Genomic DNA, 19,023 nt, shown 5'->3' with positions numbered 1-19,023 from the left:
GTTCCTCACTCTCTCTCTGGTTTCATCCCTCTCTCTCTGGTTTCTCGCTCTCTCTCTCTGGTTTCTCACTCTCTCTCTGGTTTCTCTCTCTCTCTCTGGTTTCTCTCTCTCTGGTTTCTCTCTCTCTGGTTTCTCTCTCTCTGGTTTCTCTCTCTCTGGTTTCTCTCTCTCTGGTTTCTCTCTCTCTGGTTTCTCTCTCTCTGGTTTCTCTCTCTCTGGTTTCTCTCTCTCTGGTTTCTCTCTCTCTGGTCTCTCTCTCTCTCTCTCTGGTTCCTCACTCTCTCTCTCTGGTTCCTCACTCTCTCTCTCTCTCTCTGGTTTCTCTCTCTCTCTCTCTGGTTCCTCACTCTCTCTCTCTGGTTCCTCACTCTCTCTCTCTGGTTCCTCACTCTCTCTCTCTCTCTGGTTCCTCACTCTCTCTCTCTCTCTGGTTCCTCACTCTCTCTCTCTCTCTGGTTCCTCACTCTCTCTCTCTCTGGTTCCTCACTCTCTCTCTCTCTGGTTCCTCACTCTCTCTCTCTCTGGTTCCTCACTCTCTCTCTCTGGTTCCTCACTCTCTCTCTCTCTGGTTCCTCACTCTCTCTCTCTGGTTCCTCACTCTCTCTCTCTGGTTCCTCACTCTCTCTCTCTCTCTCTGGTTCCTCGCTCTCTCTCTCTGGTTCCTCGCTCTCTCTCTCTGGTTCCTCGCTCTCTCTCTCTGGTTCCTCGCTCTCTCTCTCTGGTTCCTCGCTCTCTCTCTCTGGTTCCTCGCTCTCTCTCTCTGGTTCCTCGCTCTCTCTCTCTGGTTTCTCACGCTCTCTCTGGTTTCTCACTCTCTCTCTGGTTTCTCACTCTCTCTCTGGTTTCTCACTCTCTCTCTGGTTTCTCACTCTCTCGCTGGTTTCTCACTCTCTCGCTGGTTTCTCACTCTCTCGCTGGTTTCTCACTCTCTCTCTGGTTTCTCACTCTCTCTCTGGTTTCTCACTCTCTCTCTGGTTTCTCACTCTCTCTCTGGTTTCTCACTCTCTCTCTGGTTTCTCACTCTCTCTCTGGTTTCTCACTCTCTCTCTGGTTTCTCACTCTCTCTCTGGTTTCTCACTCTCTCTCTGGTTTCTCACTCTCTCTCTGGTTTCTCACTCTCTCTCTGGTTTCTCACTCTCTCTCTGGTTTCTCACTCTCTCTCTGGTTTCTCACTCTCTCTCTGGTTTCTCACTCTCTCTCTGGTTTCTCACTCTCTCTCTGGTTTCTCACTCTCTCTCTGGTTTCTCACTCTCTCTCTGGTTTCTCACTCTCTCTCTGGTTTCTCACTCTCTCTGGTTTCTCACTCTCTCTCTGGTTTCTCACTCTCTCTCTGGTTTCTCACTCTCTCTCTGGTTTCTCACTCTCTCTCTGGTTTCTCACTCTCTCTCTGGTTTCTCACTCTCTCTCTGGTTTCTCACTCTCTCTCTGGTTTCTCACTCTCTCTCTGGTTTCTCACTCTCTCTCTGGTTTCTCACTCTCTCTCTGGTTTCTCACTCTCTCTCTGGTTTCTCACTCTCTCTCTGGTTTCTCACTCTCTCTCTGGTTTCTCACTCTCTCTCTGGTTTCTCACTCTCTCTCTGGTTTCTCACTCTCTCTCTGGTTTCTCACTCTCTCTCTGGTTTCTCACTCTCTCTCTGGTTTCCCACTCTCTCTCTGGTTTCCCACTCTCTATCTGGTTTCCCACTCTCTATCTGGTTTCCCACTCTCTTGTTTCTCACTCTCCCTCACTCTCTCTGGTTTCTCACTCTCTCTCTGGTTTCCCACTCTCTCTCTCTGGTTTCTCACTCTCTCTCTCTGGTTTCTCACTCTCTCTCTCTGGTTTCTCACTCTCTCTCTCTGGTTTCCCACTCTCTCTCTGGTTTCTCACTCTCTCTCTGGTTTCTCACACTCTCTCTCTGGTTTCTCACTCTCTCTCTCTGGTTTCTCACTCTCTCTCTCTGGTTTCTCACTCTCTCTCTCTGGTTTCTCACTCTCCCTCTGGTTCCTCTCTCTCTCTCTGGTTTCTCTCTCTCTGTCTCTGGTTTCTCTCTCTCTCTCTCTGGTTTCTCTCTCTCTCTCTCTGGTTTCTCTCTCTCTCTCTCTGGTTTCTCTCTCTCTCTCTCTGGTTTCTCTCTCTCTCTCTCTCTGGTTTCTCTCTCTCTCTCTGGTTTCTCTCTCTCTCTCTCTGGTTTCCCACTCTCTCTCTGGTTTCTCACTCTCTCTCTTGTTTCTCTATCTCTCTGGTTTCTCACTCTCTGTCTCTGGTTTCTCACTCTCTCTCTCTGGTGTCTCACTCTCTCTCTCTGGTTTCTCACTCTCTCTCTCTGGTTTCTCACTCTCTCTCTCTGGTTTCTCACTCTCTCTCTGGTTTCTCACTCTCTCTCTCTGGTTTCTCACTCTCTCTCTGGTTTCTCACTCTCTCTCTGGTTCCTCTCTCTCTCTCTGGTTCCTCTCTCTCTCTCTGGTTCCTCACTCTCTCTCTGGTTTCTCTCTCTCTCTCTCTGGTTTCTCTCTCTCTGGTTTCTCACCCTCTCTCTGGTTTCTCTCTCTCTCTCTCTGGTTTCTCACTCTTTCTCTGGATTCTCTCTCTCTGGATTCTCTCTCTCTCTCTGGATTCTCTCTCTCTCTCTGGATTCTCTCCCTCTCTCTCTGGTTCCTCACTCTCTCTCTGGTTCCTCACTCTCTCTCTGGTTTCTCTCTCTCTCTCTCTGGTTTCTCGCTCTCTCTCTCTGGTTTCCCACTCTCTATCTGGTTTCCCACTCTCTATCTGGTTTCCCACTCTCTGGTTTCTCACTCTCCCTCACTCTCTCTCTGGTTTCTCTCTCTCTGGTTTCTCTCTCTCTGGTTTCTCTCTCTCTGGTTTCTCTCTCTCTGGTTTCTCTCTCTCTGGTTTCTCTCTCTCTGGTTTCTCTCTCTCTGGTTTCTCTCTCTCTGGTTCCTCACTCTCTCTCTCTGGTTCCTCACTCTCTCTCTGGTTTCTCTCTCTCTCTCTGGTTTCTCACTCTCTCTCTGGTTTCTCTCACTCTCTCTCTGGTTTCTCACTCTCTCTCTGGTTTCTCACTCTCTCTCTGGTTTCTCACTCTCTCTCTGGTTTCTCTCACTCTCTCTCTGGTTTCTCTCACTCTCTCTCTGGTTTCTCACTCTCTCTCTGGTTTCTCACTCTCTCTCTGGTTTCTCTCTCTCTCTCTCTGGTTTCTCGCTCTCTCTGGTTTCTCACTCTCTCTCTGGTTTCTCACTCTCTCTCTGGTTTCTCTCACTCTCTCTCTGGTTTCTCTCACTCTCTCTCTGGTTTCTCTCACTCTCTCTCTGGTTTCTCTCACTCTCTCTCTGGTTTCTCTCACTCTCTCTCTGGTTTCTCTCACTCTCTCTCTGGTTTCTCACTCTCTCTCTGGTTTCTCTCACTCTCTCTCTGGTTTCTCTCACTCTCTCTCTGGTTTCTCTCACCCTCTCTCTGGTTTCTCTCACCCTCTCTCTGGTTTCTCTCACTCTCTCTCTGGTTTCTCTCACCCTCTCTCTAGTTTCTCTCACTCTCTCTCTGGTTCCTCACTCTCTCTCTGGTTTCTCTCTCTCTCTCTCTCTGGTTCCTCACTCTCTCTCTGGTTTCTCTCTCTCTCTCTCTCTGGTTTCTCACTCTCTCTCTGGTTTCTCTCTCTCTCTCTCTGGATTCTCTCTCTCTCTCTCTCTGGTTTCTCTCTCTCTCTCTGGTCTCACTCTCTATCTCTGGTTTCTCACTCTCTCTCTCTGGTTTCTCACTCTCTCTCTCTGGTTTCTCACTCTCTCTCTCTGGTTTCTCACTCTCTCTCTCTGGTTTCTCACTCTCTCTCTCTGGTTTCTCACTCTCTCTCTCTGGTTTCTCACTCTCTCTCTCTGGTTTCTCACTCTCTCTCTCTGGTTTCTCACTCTCTCTCTGGTTTCTCACTCTCTCTCTCTGGTTTCTCACTCTCTCTCTCTGGTTTCTCACTCTCTCTCTCTGGTTTCTCACTCTCTCTCTCTGGTTTCTCACTCTCTCTCTGGTTTCTCACTCTCTCTCTGGTTTCTCACTCTCTCTCTGGTTTCTCACTCTCTCTCTGGTTTCTCACTCTCTCTCTGGTTTCTCACTCTCTCTCTGGTTTCTCACTCTCTCTCTGGTTTCTCACTCTCTCTCTGGTTTCTCACTCTCTCTCTGGTTTCTCACTCTCTCTCTGGTTTCTCACTCTCTCTCTGGTTTCTCACTCTCTCTCTGGTTTCTCACTCTCTCTGGTTTCTCACTCTCTCTCTGGTTTCTCACTCTCTCTCTGGTTTCTCTCTCTCTCTCTGGTTTCTCTCTCTCTCTCTGGTTTCTCTCTCTCTCTCTCTGGTTTCTCTCTCTCTGGTTTCTCTCTCTCTGGTTTCTCTCTCTCTGGTTTCTCTCTCTCTGGTTTCTCTCTCTCTCTCTGGATTCTCTCTCTCTCTCTGGATTCTCTCTCTCTCTCTGGATTCTCTCTCTCTCTCTCTGGTTCCTCACTCTCTCTCTGGTTTCTCTCTGGTTTCTCTCTCTCTCTCTCTCTCTCGTTTCTCTCTCTCTCTCTCTGGTTTCTCTCTCTCTCTCTCTGGTTTCTCTCTCTCTCTCTCTGGTTTCTCACTCTCTCTCTGGTTTCTCACTCTCTCTCTCTGGTTTCTCACTCTCTCTGGTTTCTCACTCTCTCTGGTTTCTCACTCTCTCTCTGGTTTCTGACTCTCTCTCTGGTTTCTCACTCTCTCTCTGGTTTCTCACGCTCTCTCTGGTTTCTCACGCTCTCTCTGGTTTGTCACTCTCTCTCTGGTTTTCTCACTCTCTCTCTGGTTTCTCACTCTCTCTCTGGTTTCTCACTCTCTCTCTGGTTTCTCACTCTCTCGCTGGTTTCTCACTCTCTCGCTGGTTTCTCACTCTCTCGCTGGTTTCTCACTCTCTCGCTGGTTTCTCACTCTCTCTCTGGTTTCTCACTCTCTCTCTGGTTTCTCACTCTCTCTCTGGTTTCTCACTCTCTCTCTGGTTTCTCACTCTCTCTCTGGTTTCTCACTCTCTCTCTGGTTTCTCACTCTCTCTCTGGTTTCTCACTCTCTCTCTGGTTTCTCACTCTCTCTCTGGTTTCTCACTCTCTCTCTGGTTTCTCACTCTCTCTCTGGTTTCTCACTCTCTCTCTGGTTTCTCACTCTCTCTCTGGTTTCTCACTCTCTCTCTGGTTTCTCACTCTCTCTCTGGTTTCTCACTCTCTCTCTGGTTTCTCACTCTCTCTCTGGTTTCTCACTCTCTCTGGTTTCTCACTCTCTCTCTGGTTTCTCACTCTCTCTCTGGTTTCTCACTCTCTCTCTGGTTTCTCACTCTCTCTCTGGTTTCTCACTCTCTCTCTGGTTTCTCACTCTCTCTCTGGTTTCTCACTCTCTCTCTGGTTTCTCACTCTCTCTCTGGTTTCTCACTCTCTCTCTGGTTTCTCACTCTCTCTCTGGTTTCTCACTCTCTCTCTGGTTTCTCACTCTCTCTCTGGTTTCTCACTCTCTCTCTGGTTTCTCACTCTCTCTCTGGTTTCTCACTCTCTCTCTGGTTTCTCACTCTCTCTCTGGTTTCTCACTCTCTCTCTGGTTTCTCACTCTCTCTCTGGTTTCTCACTCTCTCTCTGGTTTCTCACTCTCTCTCTGGTTTCTCACTCTCTCTCTGGTTTCTCACTCTCTCTCTGGTTTCTCACTCTCTCTCTGGTTTCTCACTCTCTCTCTGGTTTCTCACTCTCTCTCTGGTTTCCCACTCTCTATCTGGTTTCCCACTCTCTATCTGGTTTCCCACTCTCTTGTTTCTCACTCTCCCTCACTCTCTCTGGTTTCTCACTCTCTCTCTGGTTTCCCACTCTCTCTCTCTGGTTTCTCACTCTCTCTCTCTGGTTTCTCACTCTCTCTCTCTGGTTTCTCACTCTCTCTCTCTGGTTTCCCACTCTCTCTCTGGTTTCTCACTCTCTCTCTGGTTTCTCACACTCTCTCTCTGGTTTCTCACTCTCTCTCTCTGGTTTCTCACTCTCTCTCTCTGGTTTCTCACTCTCCCTCTGGTTCCTCTCTCTCTCTCTGGTTTCTCTCTCTCTGTCTCTGGTTTCTCTCTCTCTCTCTCTGGTTTCTCTCTCTCTCTCTCTGGTTTCTCTCTCTCTCTCTCTGGTTTCTCTCTCTCTCTCTCTGGTTTCTCTCTCTCTCTCTCTCTGGTTTCTCTCTCTCTCTCTGGTTTCTCTCTCTCTCTCTCTGGTTTCCCACTCTCTCTCTGGTTTCTCACTCTCTCTCTTGTTTCTCTATCTCTCTGGTTTCTCACTCTCTGTCTCTGGTTTCTCACTCTCTCTCTCTGGTGTCTCACTCTCTCTCTCTGGTTTCTCACTCTCTCTCTCTGGTTTCTCACTCTCTCTCTCTGGTTTCTCACTCTCTCTCTGGTTTCTCACTCTCTCTCTCTGGTTTCTCACTCTCTCTCTGGTTTCTCACTCTCTCTCTGGTTCCTCTCTCTCTCTCTGGTTCCTCTCTCTCTCTCTGGTTCCTCACTCTCTCTCTGGTTTCTCTCTCTCTCTCTCTGGTTTCTCTCTCTCTGGTTTCTCACCCTCTCTCTGGTTTCTCTCTCTCTCTCTCTGGTTTCTCACTCTTTCTCTGGATTCTCTCTCTCTGGATTCTCTCTCTCTCTCTGGATTCTCTCTCTCTCTCTGGATTCTCTCTCTCTCTCTGGATTCTCTCCCTCTCTCTCTGGTTCCTCACTCTCTCTCTGGTTTCTCTCTCTCTCTCTCTGGTTTCTCGCTCTCTCTCTCTGGTTTCCCACTCTCTATCTGGTTTCCCACTCTCTATCTGGTTTCCCACTCTCTGGTTTCTCACTCTCCCTCACTCTCTCTCTGGTTTCTCTCTCTCTGGTTTCTCTCTCTCTGGTTTCTCTCTCTCTGGTTTCTCTCTCTCTGGTTTCTCTCTCTCTGGTTTCTCTCTCTCTGGTTTCTCTCTCTCTGGTTTCTCTCTCTCTGGTTCCTCACTCTCTCTCTCTGGTTCCTCACTCTCTCTCTCTGGTTCCTCACTCTCTCTCTGGTTTCTCTCTCTCTCTCTGGTTTCTCTCTCTCTGGTTTCTCTCTCTCTGGTTCCTCACTCTCTCTCTCTGGTTCCTCACTCTCTCTCTGGTTTCTCTCTCTCTCTCTGGTTTCTCACTCTCTCTCTGGTTTCTCTCACTCTCTCTCTGGTTTCTCACTCTCTCTCTGGTTTCTCACTCTCTCTCTGGTTTCTCTCACTCTCTCTCTGGTTTCTCTCACTCTCTCTCTGGTTTCTCACTCTCTCTCTGGTTTCTCACTCTCTCTCTGGTTTCTCACTCTCTCTCTGGTTTCTCTCTCTCTCTCTCTGGTTTCTCGCTCTCTCTCTCTGGTTTCTCACTCTCTCTCTGGTTTCTCACTCTCTCTCTGGTTTCTCACTCTCTCTCTGGTTTCTCTCACTCTCTCTCTGGTTTCTCTCACTCTCTCTCTGGTTTCTCTCACTCTCTCTCTGGTTTCTCTCACTCTCTCTCTGGTTTCTCTCACTCTCTCTCTGGTTTCTCACTCTCTCTCTGGTTTCTCTCACTCTCTCTCTGGTTTCTCTCACTCTCTCTCTGGTTTCTCTCACCCTCTCTCTGGTTTCTCTCACTCTCTCTCTGGTTTCTCTCACTCTCTCTCTGGTTTCTCTCACCCTCTCTCTGGTTTCTCTCACTCTCTCTCTGGTTCCTCACTCTCTCTCTGGTTTCTCTCTCTCTCTCTCTCTGGTTCCTCACTCTCTCTCTGGTTTCTCTCTCTCTCTCTCTCTGGTTTCTCACTCTCTCTCTGGTTTCTCTCTCTCTCTCTCTGGATTCTCTCTCTCTCTCTCTGGTTTCTCTCTCTCTCTCTGGTCTCACTCTCTATCTCTGGTTTCTCACTCTCTCTCTCTGGTTTCTCACTCTCTCTCTCTGGTTTCTCACTCTCTCTCTCTGGTTTCTCACTCTCTCTCTCTGGTTTCTCACTCTCTCTCTCTGGTTTCTCACTCTCTCTCTCTGGTTTCTCACTCTCTCTCTCTGGTTTCTCACTCTCTCTCTCTGGTTTCTCACTCTCTCTCTCTGGTTTCTCACTCTCTCTCTCTGGTTTCTCACTCTCTCTCTCTGGTTTCTCACTCTCTCTCTGGTTTCTCACTCTCTCTCTCTGGTTTCTCACTCTCTCTCTCTGGTTTCTCACTCTCTCTCTCTGGTTTCTCACTCTCTCTCTCTGGTTTCTCACTCTCTCTCTGGTTTCTCACTCTCTCTCTGGTTTCTCACTCTCTCTCTGGTTTCTCACTCTCTCTCTGGTTTCTCACTCTCTCTCTGGTTTCTCACTCTCTCTCTGGTTTCTCACTCTCTCTCTGGTTTCTCACTCTCTCTCTGGTTTCTCACTCTCTCTCTGGTTTCTCACTCTCTCTCTGGTTTCTCACTCTCTCTGGTTTCTCACTCTCTCTCTGGTTTCTCACTCTCTCTCTGGTTTCTCTCTCTCTCTCTGGTTTCTCTCTCTCTCTCTGGTTTCTCTCTCTCTCTCTGGTTTCTCACTATCTCTCTGGTTTCTCTCTCTCTCTCTCTGGTTTCTCTCTCTCTGGTTTCTCTCTCTCTGGTTTCTCTCTCTCTGGTTTCTCTCTCTCTGGTTTCTCTCTCTCTCTCTGGATTCTCTCTCTCTCTCTGGATTCTCTCTCTCTCTCTGGATTCTCTCTCTCTCTCTGGATTCTCTCTCTCTCTCTCTGGTTCCTCACTCTCTCTCTGGTTTCTCTCTGGTTTCTCTCTCTCTCTCTCTCTCTCTCGTTTCTCTCTCTCTCTCTCTGGTTTCTCTCTCTCTCTCTCTGGTTTCTCTCTCTCTCTCTCTGGTTTCTCTCTCTCTCTCTGGTTTCTCACTATCTCTCTGGTTTCTCTCTCTCTCTCTCTGGTTTCTCTCTCTCTGGTTTCTCTCTCTCTGGTTTCTCTCTCTCTGGTTTCTCTCTCTCTGGTTTCTCTCTCTCTCTCTGGATTCTCTCTCTCTCTCTGGATTCTCTCTCTCTCTCTGGATTCTCTCTCTCTCTCTCTCTGGTTCCTCACTCTCTCTCTGGTTTCTCTCTGGTTTCTCTCTCTCTCTCTCTCTCTCTCGTTTCTCTCTCTCTCTCTCTGGTTTCTCTCTCTCTCTCTCTGGTTTCTCTCTCTCTCTCTCTGGTTTCTCACTCTCTCTCTGGTTTCTCACTCTCTCTCTCTGGTTTCTCACTCTCTCTCTCTGGTTTCTCACTCTCTCTCTCTGGTTTCTCACTCTCTCTCTCTGGTTTCTCACTCTCTCTGGTTTCTCACTCTCTCTGGTTTCTCACTCTCTCTCTCTGGTTTCTCACTCTCTCTCTGGTTTCTCACTCTCTCTCTGGTTTCTCACTCTCTCTCTGGTTTCTCACTCTCTCTCTGGTTTCTCACTCTCTCTCTGGTTTCTCACTCTCTCTCTGGTTTCTCACTCTCTCTCTGGTTTCTCACTCTCTCTCTGGTTTCTCACTCTCTCTCTGGTTTCTCACTCTCTCTCTGGTTTCTCACTCTCTCTCTGGTTTCTCACTCTCTCTCTGGTTCCTCACTCTCTCTCTCTGGTTCCTCACTCTCTCTCTCTGGTTCCTCACTCTCTCTCTCTGGTTCCTCACTCTCTCTCTCTGGTTCCTCACTCTCTCTCTCTGGTTCCTCACTCTCTCTCTCTGGTTCCTCACTCTCTCTCTCTGGTTCCTCACTCTCTCTCTCTGGTTCCTCACTCTCTCTCTCTGGTTCCTCACTCTCTCTCTCTGGTTCCTCACTCTCTCTCTCTGGTTCCTCACTCTCTCTCTCTGGTTCCTCACTCTCTCTCTCTGGTTCCTCACTCTCTCTCTCTGGTTCCTCACTCTCTCTCTCTGGTTCCTCACTCTCTCTCTCTGGTTCCTCACTCTCTCTCTCTGGTTCCTCACTCTCTCTCTCTGGTTCCTCACTCTCTCTCTCTGGTTCCTCACTCTCTCTCTCTGGTTCCTCACTCTCTCTCTCTGGTTCCTCACTCTCTCTCTCTGGTTCCTCACTCTCTCTCTCTGGTTCCTCACTCTCTCTCTCTGGTTCCTCACTCTCTCTCTCTGGTTCCTCACTCTCTCTCTCTGGTTCCTCACTCTCTCTCTCTGGTTCCTCACTCTCTCTCTCTGGTTCCTCACTCTCTCTCTCTGGTTCCTCACTCTCTCTCTCTGGTTCCTCACTCTCTCTCTCTGGTTCCTCACTCACTCTCTCTCTCTGGTTTCCACTCTCTTGTTTCTCACTCTCCCTCACTCTCTCTGGTTTCTCACTCTCTCTCTGGTTTCTCTTTCTCTCTCTGGTTTCCCACTCTCTTGTTTCTCACTCTCCCTCACTCTCTCTGGTTTCTCACTCTCTCTCTGGTTTCTCTCTCTCTCTCTGGTTTCCCACTCTCTTGTTTCTCACTCTCCCTCACTCTCTCTGGTTTCTCACTCTCTCTCTCTGGTTTCCCACTCTCTTGTTTCTCACTCTCCCTCACTCTCTCTGGTTTCTCACGCTCTCTCTGGTTTCTCACGCTCTCTCTGGTTTCTCACGCTCTCTCTGGTTTCTCACGCTCTCTCTGGTTTCTCACGCTCTCTCTGGTTTCTCACGCTCTCTCTGGTTTCTCACGCTCTCTCTGGTTTCTCACGCTCTCTCTGGTTTCTCACGCTCTCTCTGGTTTCTCACGCTCTCTCTGGTTTCTCACGCTCTCTCTGGTTTCTCACGCTCTCTCTGGTTTCTCACGCTCTCTCTGGTTTCTCACGCTCTCTCTGGTTTCTCACGCTCTCTCTGGTTTCTCACGCTCTCTCTGGTTTCTCACGCTCTCTCTGGTTTCTCACGCTCTCTCTGGTTTCTCACGCTCTCTCTGGTTTCTCACGCTCTCTCTGGTTTCTCACGCTCTCTCTGGTTTCTCACGCTCTCTCTGGTTTCTCACGCTCTCTCTGGTTTCTCACGCTCTCTCTGGTTTCTCACGCTCTCTCTGGTTTCTCACGCTCTCTCTGGTTTCTCACGCTCTCTCTGGTTTCTCACGCTCTCTCTGGTTTCTCACGCTCTCTCTGGTTTCTCACGCTCTCTCTGGTTTCTCACGCTCTCTCTGGTTTCTCACGCTCTCTCTGGTTTCTCACGCTCTCTCTGGTTTCTCACGCTCTCTCTGGTTTCTCACGCTCTCTCTGGTTTCTCACGCTCTCTCTGGTTTCTCAGGCTCTCTCTGGTTTCTCAGGCTCTCTCTGGTTTCTCAGGCTCTCTCTGGTTTCTCAGGCTCTCTCTGGTTTCTCAGGCTCTCTCTGGTTTCTCAGGCTCTCTCTGGTTTCTCAGGCTCTCTCTGGTTTCTCAGGCTCTCTCTGGTTTCTCAGGCTCTCTCTGGTTTCTCAGGCTCTCTCTGGTTTCTCAGGCTCTCTCTGGTTTCTCAGGCTCTCTCTGGTTTCTCAGGCTCTCTCTGGTTTCTCAGGCTCTCTCTGGTTTCTCAGGCTCTCTCTGGTTTCTCAGGCTCTCTCTGGTTTCTCAGGCTCTCTCTGGTTTCTCAGGCTCTCTCTGGTTTCTCAGGCTCTCTCTGGTTTCTCAGGCTCTCTCTGGTTTCTCAGGCTCTCTCTGGTTTCTCAGGCTCTCTCTGGTTTCTCACGCTCTCTCTGGTTTCTCACGCTCTCTCTGGTTTCTCACGCTCTCTCTGGTTTCTCACGCTCTCTCTGGTTTCTCACGCTCTCTCTGGTTTCTCACGCTCTCTCTGGTTTCTCACGCTCTCTCTGGTTTCTCACGCTCTCTCTGGTTTCTCACGCTCTCTCTGGTTTCTCACGCTCTCTCTGGTTTCTCACGCTCTCTCTGGTTTCTCACGCTCTCTCTGGTTTCTCACGCTCTCTCTGGTTTCTCACGCTCTCTCTGGTTTCTCACGCTCTCTCTGGTTTCTCACGCTCTCTCTGGTTTCTCACGCTCTCTCTGGTTTCTCACGCTCTCTCTGGTTTCTCACGCTCTCTCTGGTTTCTCACGCTCTCTCTGGTTTCTCACGCTCTCTCTGGTTTCTCACGCTCTCTCTGGTTTCTCACGCTCTCTCTGGTTTCTCACGCTCTCTCTGGTTTCTCACGCTCTCTCTGGTTTCTCACGCTCTCTCTGGTTTCTCACGCTCTCTCTGGTTTCTCACGCTCTCTCTGGTTTCTCACGCTCTCTCTGGTTTCTCACGCTCTCTCTGGTTTCTCACGCTCTCTCTGGTTTCTCACGCTCTCTCTGGTTTCTCACGCTCTCTCTGGTTTCTCACGCTCTCTCTGGTTTCTCACGCTCTCTCTGGTTTCTCACGCTCTCTCTGGTTTCTCACGCTCTCTCTGGTTTCTCACGCTCTCTCTGGTTTCTCACGCTCTCTCTGGTTTCTCACGCTCTCTCTGGTTTCTCACGCTCTCTCTGGTTTCTCACGCTCTCTCTGGTTTCTCACGCTCTCTCTGGTTTCTCACGCTCTCTCTGGTTTCTCACGCTCTCTCTGGTTTCTCACGCTCTCTCTGGTTTCTCACGCTCTCTCTGGTTTCTCACGCTCTCTGGTTTCTCACTCTCTATCTGGTTTCCCACTCTCTTGTTTCTCACTCTGTTTCTCACTCTCCCTCACTCTCTCTGGTTTTTCACTCTCTCTCTGGTTTCCCACTTTCTCTCTCTGGTTTCTCTCTCTCTCTCTCTGGTTTCTCTCTCTCTGGTTTCTCACTCTCTGGTTTCTCACTCTCTCTCTGGTTTCTCACTCTCTCTCTGGTTTCTCACTCTCTCTCTGGTTTCCCACTCTCTTGTTTCTCACTCTCCCTCACTCTCTCTGGTTTCTCACTCTCTCTCTGGTTTCCCACTCTCTCTCTCTGGTTTCCCACTCTCTCTCTCTGGTTTCCCACTCTCACTCTCTGGTTTCTCTCTCTCACTCTCTGGTTTCTCACTCTCTGGTTTCTCACTCTCTGGTTTCTCACTCTCTGGTTTCTCACTCTCTGGTTTCTCACTCTCTGGTTTCTCACTCTCTGGTTTCTCACTCTCTGGTTTCTCACTCTCTGGTTTCTCACTCTCTGGTTTCTCACTCTCTGGTTTCTCACTCTCTGGTTTCTCACTCTCTGGTTTCTCACTCTCTCTCTGGTTTCTCACTCTCTCTCTGGTTTCTCACTCTCTCTCTGGTTTCTCACTCTCTCTCTGGTTTCTCACTCTCTGGTTTCTCACTCTCCCTCACTCTCTCTGGTTTCTCACTCTCTCTCTGGTTTCCCACTCTCTCTCTGGTTTCCCACTCTCTCTCTGGTTTCTGACTCTCTCTCTGGTTTCTGACTCTCTGGTTTCTGACTCTCTCTCTGGTTTCTGACTCTCTCTCTGGTTTCTCACTCTCTCTCTGGTTTCTCACTCTCTCTCTGGTTTCTCACTCTCTCTCTGGTTTCTCACTCTCTCTCTGGTTTCTCACTCTCTCTCTGGTTTCTCACTCTCTCTCTGGTTTCTCACTCTCTCTCTGGTTTCTCACTCTCTCTCTGGTTTCTCACTCTCTCTCTGGTTTCTCACTCTCTCTCTGGTTTCTCACTCTCTCTCTGGTTTCTCACTCTCTCTCTGGTTTCTCACTCTCTCTCTGGTTTCTCACTCTCTCTCTGGTTTCTCACTCTCTCTCTGGTTTCTCACTCTCTCTCTGGTTTCTCACTCTCTCTCTGGTTTCTCACTCTCTCTCTGGTTTCTCACTCTCTCTCTGGTTTCTCACTCTCTCTCTGGTTTCTCACTCTCTCTCTGGTTTCTCACTCTCTCTCTGGTTTCTCACTCTCTCTCTGGTTTCTCACTCTCTCTCTGGTTTCTCACTCTCTCTCTGGTTTCTCACTCTCTCTCTGGTTTCTCACTCTCTCTCTGGTTTCTCACTCTCTCTCTGGTTTCTCACTCTCTCTCTGGTTTCTCACTCTCTCTCTGGTTTCTCACTCTCTCTCTGGTTTCTCACTCTCTCTCTGGTTTCTCACTCTCTCTCTGGTTTCTCACTCTCTCTCTGGTTTCTCACTCTCTCTCTGGTTTCTCACTCTCTCTCTGGTTTCTCACTCTCTCTCTGGTTTCTCACTCTCTCTCTGGTTTCTCACTCTCTCTCTGGTTTCTCACTCTCTCTCTGGTTTCTCACTCACTTGTTTCTCACTCTCCCTCACTCTCTCTGGTTTCTCACTCTCTCTCTGGTTTCCCACTCTCTCTCTCTGGTTTCTCACTCTCTCTCTCTGGTTTCTCTCTCTCTCTCTCTGGTTTCTCACTCTCTGGTTTCTCACTCTCTGGTTTCTCACTCTCTGGTTTCTCACTCTCTGGTTTCTCACTCTCTGGTTTCTCACTCTCTGGTTTCTCACTCTCTGGTTTCTCACTCTCTGGTTTCTCACTCTCTGGTTTCTCACTCTCTCTCATTCTCTGGTTTCTCACTCTCTGGTTTCTCACTCTCCCTCACTCTCTCTGGTTTCTCACTCTCTCTCTGGTTTCCCACTCTCTTGTTTCTCACTCTCCCTCACTCTCTCTGGTTTCCCACTCTCTTGTTTCTCACTCTCCCTCACTCTCTCTCTGGTTTCTCTCACTCTCTCTCTGGTTTCTCTCTCTCTCTCTGGTTTCTCACTCTCTCTCTGGTTTCTCACTCTCTCTCTGGTTTCTCACTCTCTCTCTGGTTTCTCACTCTCTCTCTGGTTTCTCACTCTCTCTCTGGTTTCCCACTCTCTCTCTGGTTTCCCACTCTCTTGTTTCTCACTCTCCCTCACTCTCTCACTCTCTCTCTGGTTTCCCACTCTCTCTCTCTGGTTTCCCACTCTCTCTCTCTGGTTTCCCAGTCTCTCTCTCTGGTTTCTCGCTCTCTGGTTTCTCGCTCTCTGGTTTCTCGCTCTCTGGTTTCTCGCTCTCTGGTTTCTCGCTCTCTGGTTTCTCGCTCTCTGGTTTCTCGCTCTCTGGTTTCTCGCTCTCTGGTTTCTCGCTCTCTGGTTTCTCGCTCTCTGGTTTCTCGCTCTCTCTGGTTTCTCTCTCTCTATGGTTTCTCACTCTCTCTCGTTTCTCACTCTCTCTCTGGTTTCTCTCTCTGGTTTCTCTCTCTCTCTCTGGTTTCTCTCTCTCTCTCTGGTTTCTCTCTCTCTCTCTCTGGTTTCTCTCTCTCTCTCTCTGGTTTCTCTCTCTCTCTCTGGTTTCTCTCTCTCTCTCTGGTTTCTCTCTCTCTCTCTGGTTTCTCTCTCTCTCTCTGGTTTCTCTCTCTCTCTCTGGTTTCTCTCTCTCTCTCTGGTTTCTCTCTCTCTCTCTGGTTTCTCTCTCTCTCTCTGGTTTCTCTCTCTCTCTCTGGTTTCTCTCTCTCTCTCTGGTTTCTCTCTCTCTCTCTGGTTTCTCTCTCTCTCTCTGGTTTCTCTCTCTCTCTCTGGTTTCTCTCTCTCTCTCTGGTTTCTCTCTCTCTCTCTGGTTTCTCTCTCTCTCTCTGGTTTCTCTCTCTCTCTCTGGTTTCTCTCTCTCTCTCTGGTTTCTCTCTCTCTCTCTGGTTTCTCTCTCTCTCTCTGGTTTCTCTCTCTCTCTCTGGTTTCTCTCTCTCTCTCTGGTTTCTCTCTCTCTCTCTGGTTTCTCTCTCTCTCTCTGGTTTCTCTCTCTCTCTCTGGTTTCTCTCTCTCTCTCTGGTTTCTCTCTCTCTCTCTGGTTTCTCTCTCTCTCTCTGGTTTCTCTCTCTCTCTCTGGTTTCTCTCTCTCTCTCTGGTTTCTCTCTCTCTCTCTGGTTTCTCTCTCTCTCTCTGGTTTCTCTCTCTCTCTCTGGTTTCTCTCTCTCTCTCTGGTTTCTCTCTCTCTCTCTGGTTTTTCTCTCTCTCTCTGGTTTCTCTCTCTCTCTCTGGTTTCTCTCTCTCTCTCTGGTTTCTCTCTCTCTCTCTGGTTTCTCACTCTCTCTCTGGTTTCTCACTCTCTCTCTGGTTTCTCACTCTCTCTCTGGTTTCTCTCTCTCTCTCTGGTTTCTCTCTCTCTCTCTGGTTTCTCTCTCTCTCTCTGGTTTCTCTCTCTCTCTCTGGTTTCTCTCTCTCTCTCTGGTTTCTCTCTCTCTCTGGTTTCTCACTCTCTCTCTCTCTGGTTTCTCACTCTCTCTCTGGTTTCTCACTTTCTCTCTGGTTTCTCACTCTCTCTCTCTCTGGTTTCTCACTCTCTCTCTCTCTGGTTTCTCACTCTCTCTCTCTCTGGTTTCTCACTCTCTCTCTCTCTGGTTTCTCACTCTCTCTGGTTTCTCACTCTCTCTGGTTTCTCACTCTCTCTCTGGTTTCTCACTCTCTCTCTCTGGTTTCTCACTCTCTCTCTCTGGTTTCTCACTCTCTCTCTCTGGTTTCTCACTCTCTCTCTCTGGTTTCTCACTCTCTCTCTCTGGTTTCTCTCTCTCTCTGCTTTCTCACTCTCTCTCTCTGGTTTCTCTCTCTCTCTGGTTTCTCACTCTCTCTCTGGTTTCTCATTCTCTCTCTGGTTTCTCACTCTCTCTCTGGTTTCTCACTCTCTCTCTGGTTTCTCACTCTCTCTCTCTGGTTTCTCACTCTCTCTCTCTGGTTTCTCACTCTCTCTCTCTGGTTTCTCACTCTCTCTCTCTGGTTTCTCACTCTCTCTCTCTGGTTTCTCACTCTCTCTCTCTGGTTTCTCACTCTCTCTCTCTGGTTTCTCACTCTCTCTCTCTGGTTTCTCTCTCTCTCTGGTTTCTCACTCTCTCTCTCTGGTTTCTCACTCTCTCTCTCTGGTTTCTCTCTCTCTCTGGTTTCTCACTCTCTCTCTGGTTTCTCACTCTCTCTCTCTGGTTTCTCACTCTCTCTCTCTGGTTTCTCACTCTCTCTCTCTGGTTTCTCTCTCTCTCTGGTTTCTCACTCTCTCTCTGGTTTCTCACTCTCTCTCTCTGGTTTCTCACTCTCTCTCTGGTTTCCCACTCTCTCTCTCTGGTTTCTCACTCTCTCTCTCTGGTTTCTCACTCTCTCTCTCTGGTTTCTCTCTCTCTCTCTGGTTTCTCACTCTCTCTCTCTGGTTTCTCACTCTCTCTCTCTGGTTTCTCACTCTCTCTCTCTGGTTTCTCACTCTCTCTCTCTGGTTTCTCTCTCTCTCTCTCTGGTTTCTCTCTCTCTCTGGTTTCTCACTCTCTCTCTGGTTTCTCACTCTCTCTCTCTGGTTTCTCACTCTCTCTCTGGTTTCCCACTCTCTCTCTCTGGTTTCTCACTCTCTCTCTCTGGTTTCTCACTCTCTCTCTCTGGTTTCTCACTCTCTCTCTCTGGTTTCTCACTCTCTCTCTGGTTTCTCACTCTCTCTCTGGTTTCTCACTCTCTCTCTGGTTTCTCACTCTCTCTCTCTGGTTTCTCACTCTCTCTCTGGTTTCCCACTCTCTCTCTCTGGTTTCTCACTCTCTCTCTCTGGTTTCTCACTCTCTCTCTCTGGTTTCTCACTCTCTCTCTCTGGTTTCTCACTCTCTCTCTCTGGTTTCTCACTCTCTCTCTGGTTTCTCACTCTCTCTCTCTGGTTCCTCACTCTCTCTCTCTGGTTTCTCACTCTCTCTCTCTGGTTTCTCACTCTCTCTCTGGTTTCTCACTCTCTCTCTGGTTTCTCACTCTCTCTCTGGTTTCTCACTCTCTCTCTGGTTTCTCACTCTCTCTCTGGTTTCTCACTCTCTCTCTGGTTTCTCACTCTCTCTCTGGTTTCTCACTCTCTCTCTCTGGTTTCTCACTCTCTCTCTGGTTTCTCACTCTCTCTCTCTGGTTTCTCACTCTCTCTCTCTGGTTTCTCACTCTCTCTCTGGTTTCTCACTCTCTCTCTGGTTTCTCACTCTCTATCTGGTTTCTCACACTCTCTCTGGTTTCTCACTCTCTCTCTGGTTTCTCACTCTCTCTCTCTGGTTTCTCACTCTCTCTCTGGTTTCTCACTCTCTCTCTGGTTTCTCACTCTCTATCTGGTTTCTCACACTCTCTCTGGTTTCTCACACTCTCTCTGGTTTCTCACTCTCTCTCTGGTTTCTCACTCTCTGGTTTCTCACTCTCTCTCTGGTTTCTCACTCTCTCTCTCTGGTTTCTCACTCTCTCTCTGGTTTCTCACTCTCTCTCTGGTTTCTCACACTCTCTCTGGTTTCTCACTCTCTCTCTGGTTTCTCACTCTCTGGTTTCTCACTCTCTCTCTGGTTTCTCACTCTCTCTCTGGTTTCTCACTCTCTCTCTGGTTTCTCACTCTCTCTCTGGTTTCTCACTCTCTCTCTGGTTTCTCACTCTCTGGTTTCTCACTCTCTCTCTGGTTTCTCACTCTCTCTCTGGTTTCTCGCTCTCTCTCTGGTTTCTCACTCTCTCTCTGGTTTCTCACTGTCTCCCTGGTTTCTCACTCTCTCTCTGGTTTCTCACTCTCTCTCTGGTTTCTCACTCTCTGGTTTCTCACTCACTCTCTGGTTTCTCACTCTCTGGTTTCTCACTCTCTCTCTGGTTTCTCACTCTCTCTCTGGTTTCTCACTCTCTGGTTTCTCACTCACTCTCTGGTTTCTCACTCTCTGGTTTCTCACTCTCTCTCTGGTTTCTCACTCTCTGGTTTCTCACTCTCTCTCTGGTTTCTCACTCTCTGGTTTCTCACTCTCTGGTTTCTCACTCTCTCTCTGGTTTCTCACTCTCTGGTTTCTCACTCTCTCTCTGGTTTCTCACTCTCTCTCTGGTTTCTCACTCTCTCTCTGGTTTCTCACTCTCTCTCTGGTTTCTCTTTCTTACCGACCAACAGCCGAATCTCTTTGAGCTGGAACGGAATGTTGTTTTTCTGCAGGAAGATATAAACGGAGCGGCAGGGCTGGGAGCAGAGGTCCGCGTAGAGCTGGAGCGCCATCGGAGCAGCACTGCAGAGCCGAGCGAGCGGAGCTGACCGCGAGGGGCAAACCCCGCCCACTCGGATAGCCCCGCCCACTGGCGAGCAGCGCCCCGCCCACTCTATTAGTTCCGCCCACTGTCGAACGCAGTCCCGCCCACTGCAGGCTCCCAGCTCTGACCATCCGGTTAGCCCCGCCCACTAGAAAGCCTGTCAGAGTGCATGTACCTGTCAGTGTGTGGGTGCTGTCAGTGTGTGGGTGCTGTCAGTGTGTGGGTGTTGTCAGTGTGTGGGTGCTGTCAGTGTGTGGGTACCTGTCAGTGTGTGGGTGCTGTCAGTGTGTGGGTGCT

The 19,023-nt window shown here is 49.1% G+C and overlaps 2 protein-coding genes across 2 annotated transcripts in view; both read right to left on the bottom strand.

The window, feature by feature from the left end:
* The window catches only part of LOC140410714 (glutathione S-transferase theta-1-like), a 54,137-nt gene extending 35,376 nt beyond the window's left edge, over positions 1–18,761 (bottom strand). The window contains exon 1 of the mRNA XM_072499162.1: positions 18,583–18,761. Within this exon, the coding sequence (XP_072355263.1) occupies positions 18,583–18,694 (112 nt within the window). The 5' untranslated portion in view covers positions 18,695–18,761. The remainder of the gene's footprint in view (positions 1–18,582) is intronic.
* Positions 6,243–14,851, bottom strand: LOC140429053 (uncharacterized; the record flags this gene model as incomplete). The annotated part of the gene is made up of 8 exons (XM_072515589.1): positions 6,243–6,323; positions 7,899–7,997; positions 8,519–8,584; positions 9,028–9,081; positions 10,353–10,421; positions 12,935–13,003; positions 14,144–14,272; positions 14,702–14,851. Coding segments are annotated over 8 exons (717 nt in total), but the record flags the coding sequence as incomplete, so codon positions are not given.
* Positions 18,762–19,023: the final 262 nt, after the last annotated feature.

The sequence above is a fragment of the Scyliorhinus torazame genome, chromosome 1 (genome assembly GCF_047496885.1).
Source record: "Scyliorhinus torazame isolate Kashiwa2021f chromosome 1, sScyTor2.1, whole genome shotgun sequence".
Classification (NCBI taxonomy): domain Eukaryota; kingdom Metazoa; phylum Chordata; class Chondrichthyes; order Carcharhiniformes; family Scyliorhinidae; genus Scyliorhinus; species Scyliorhinus torazame.
This window is presented reverse-complemented; position numbering and strand designations above follow the sequence as displayed.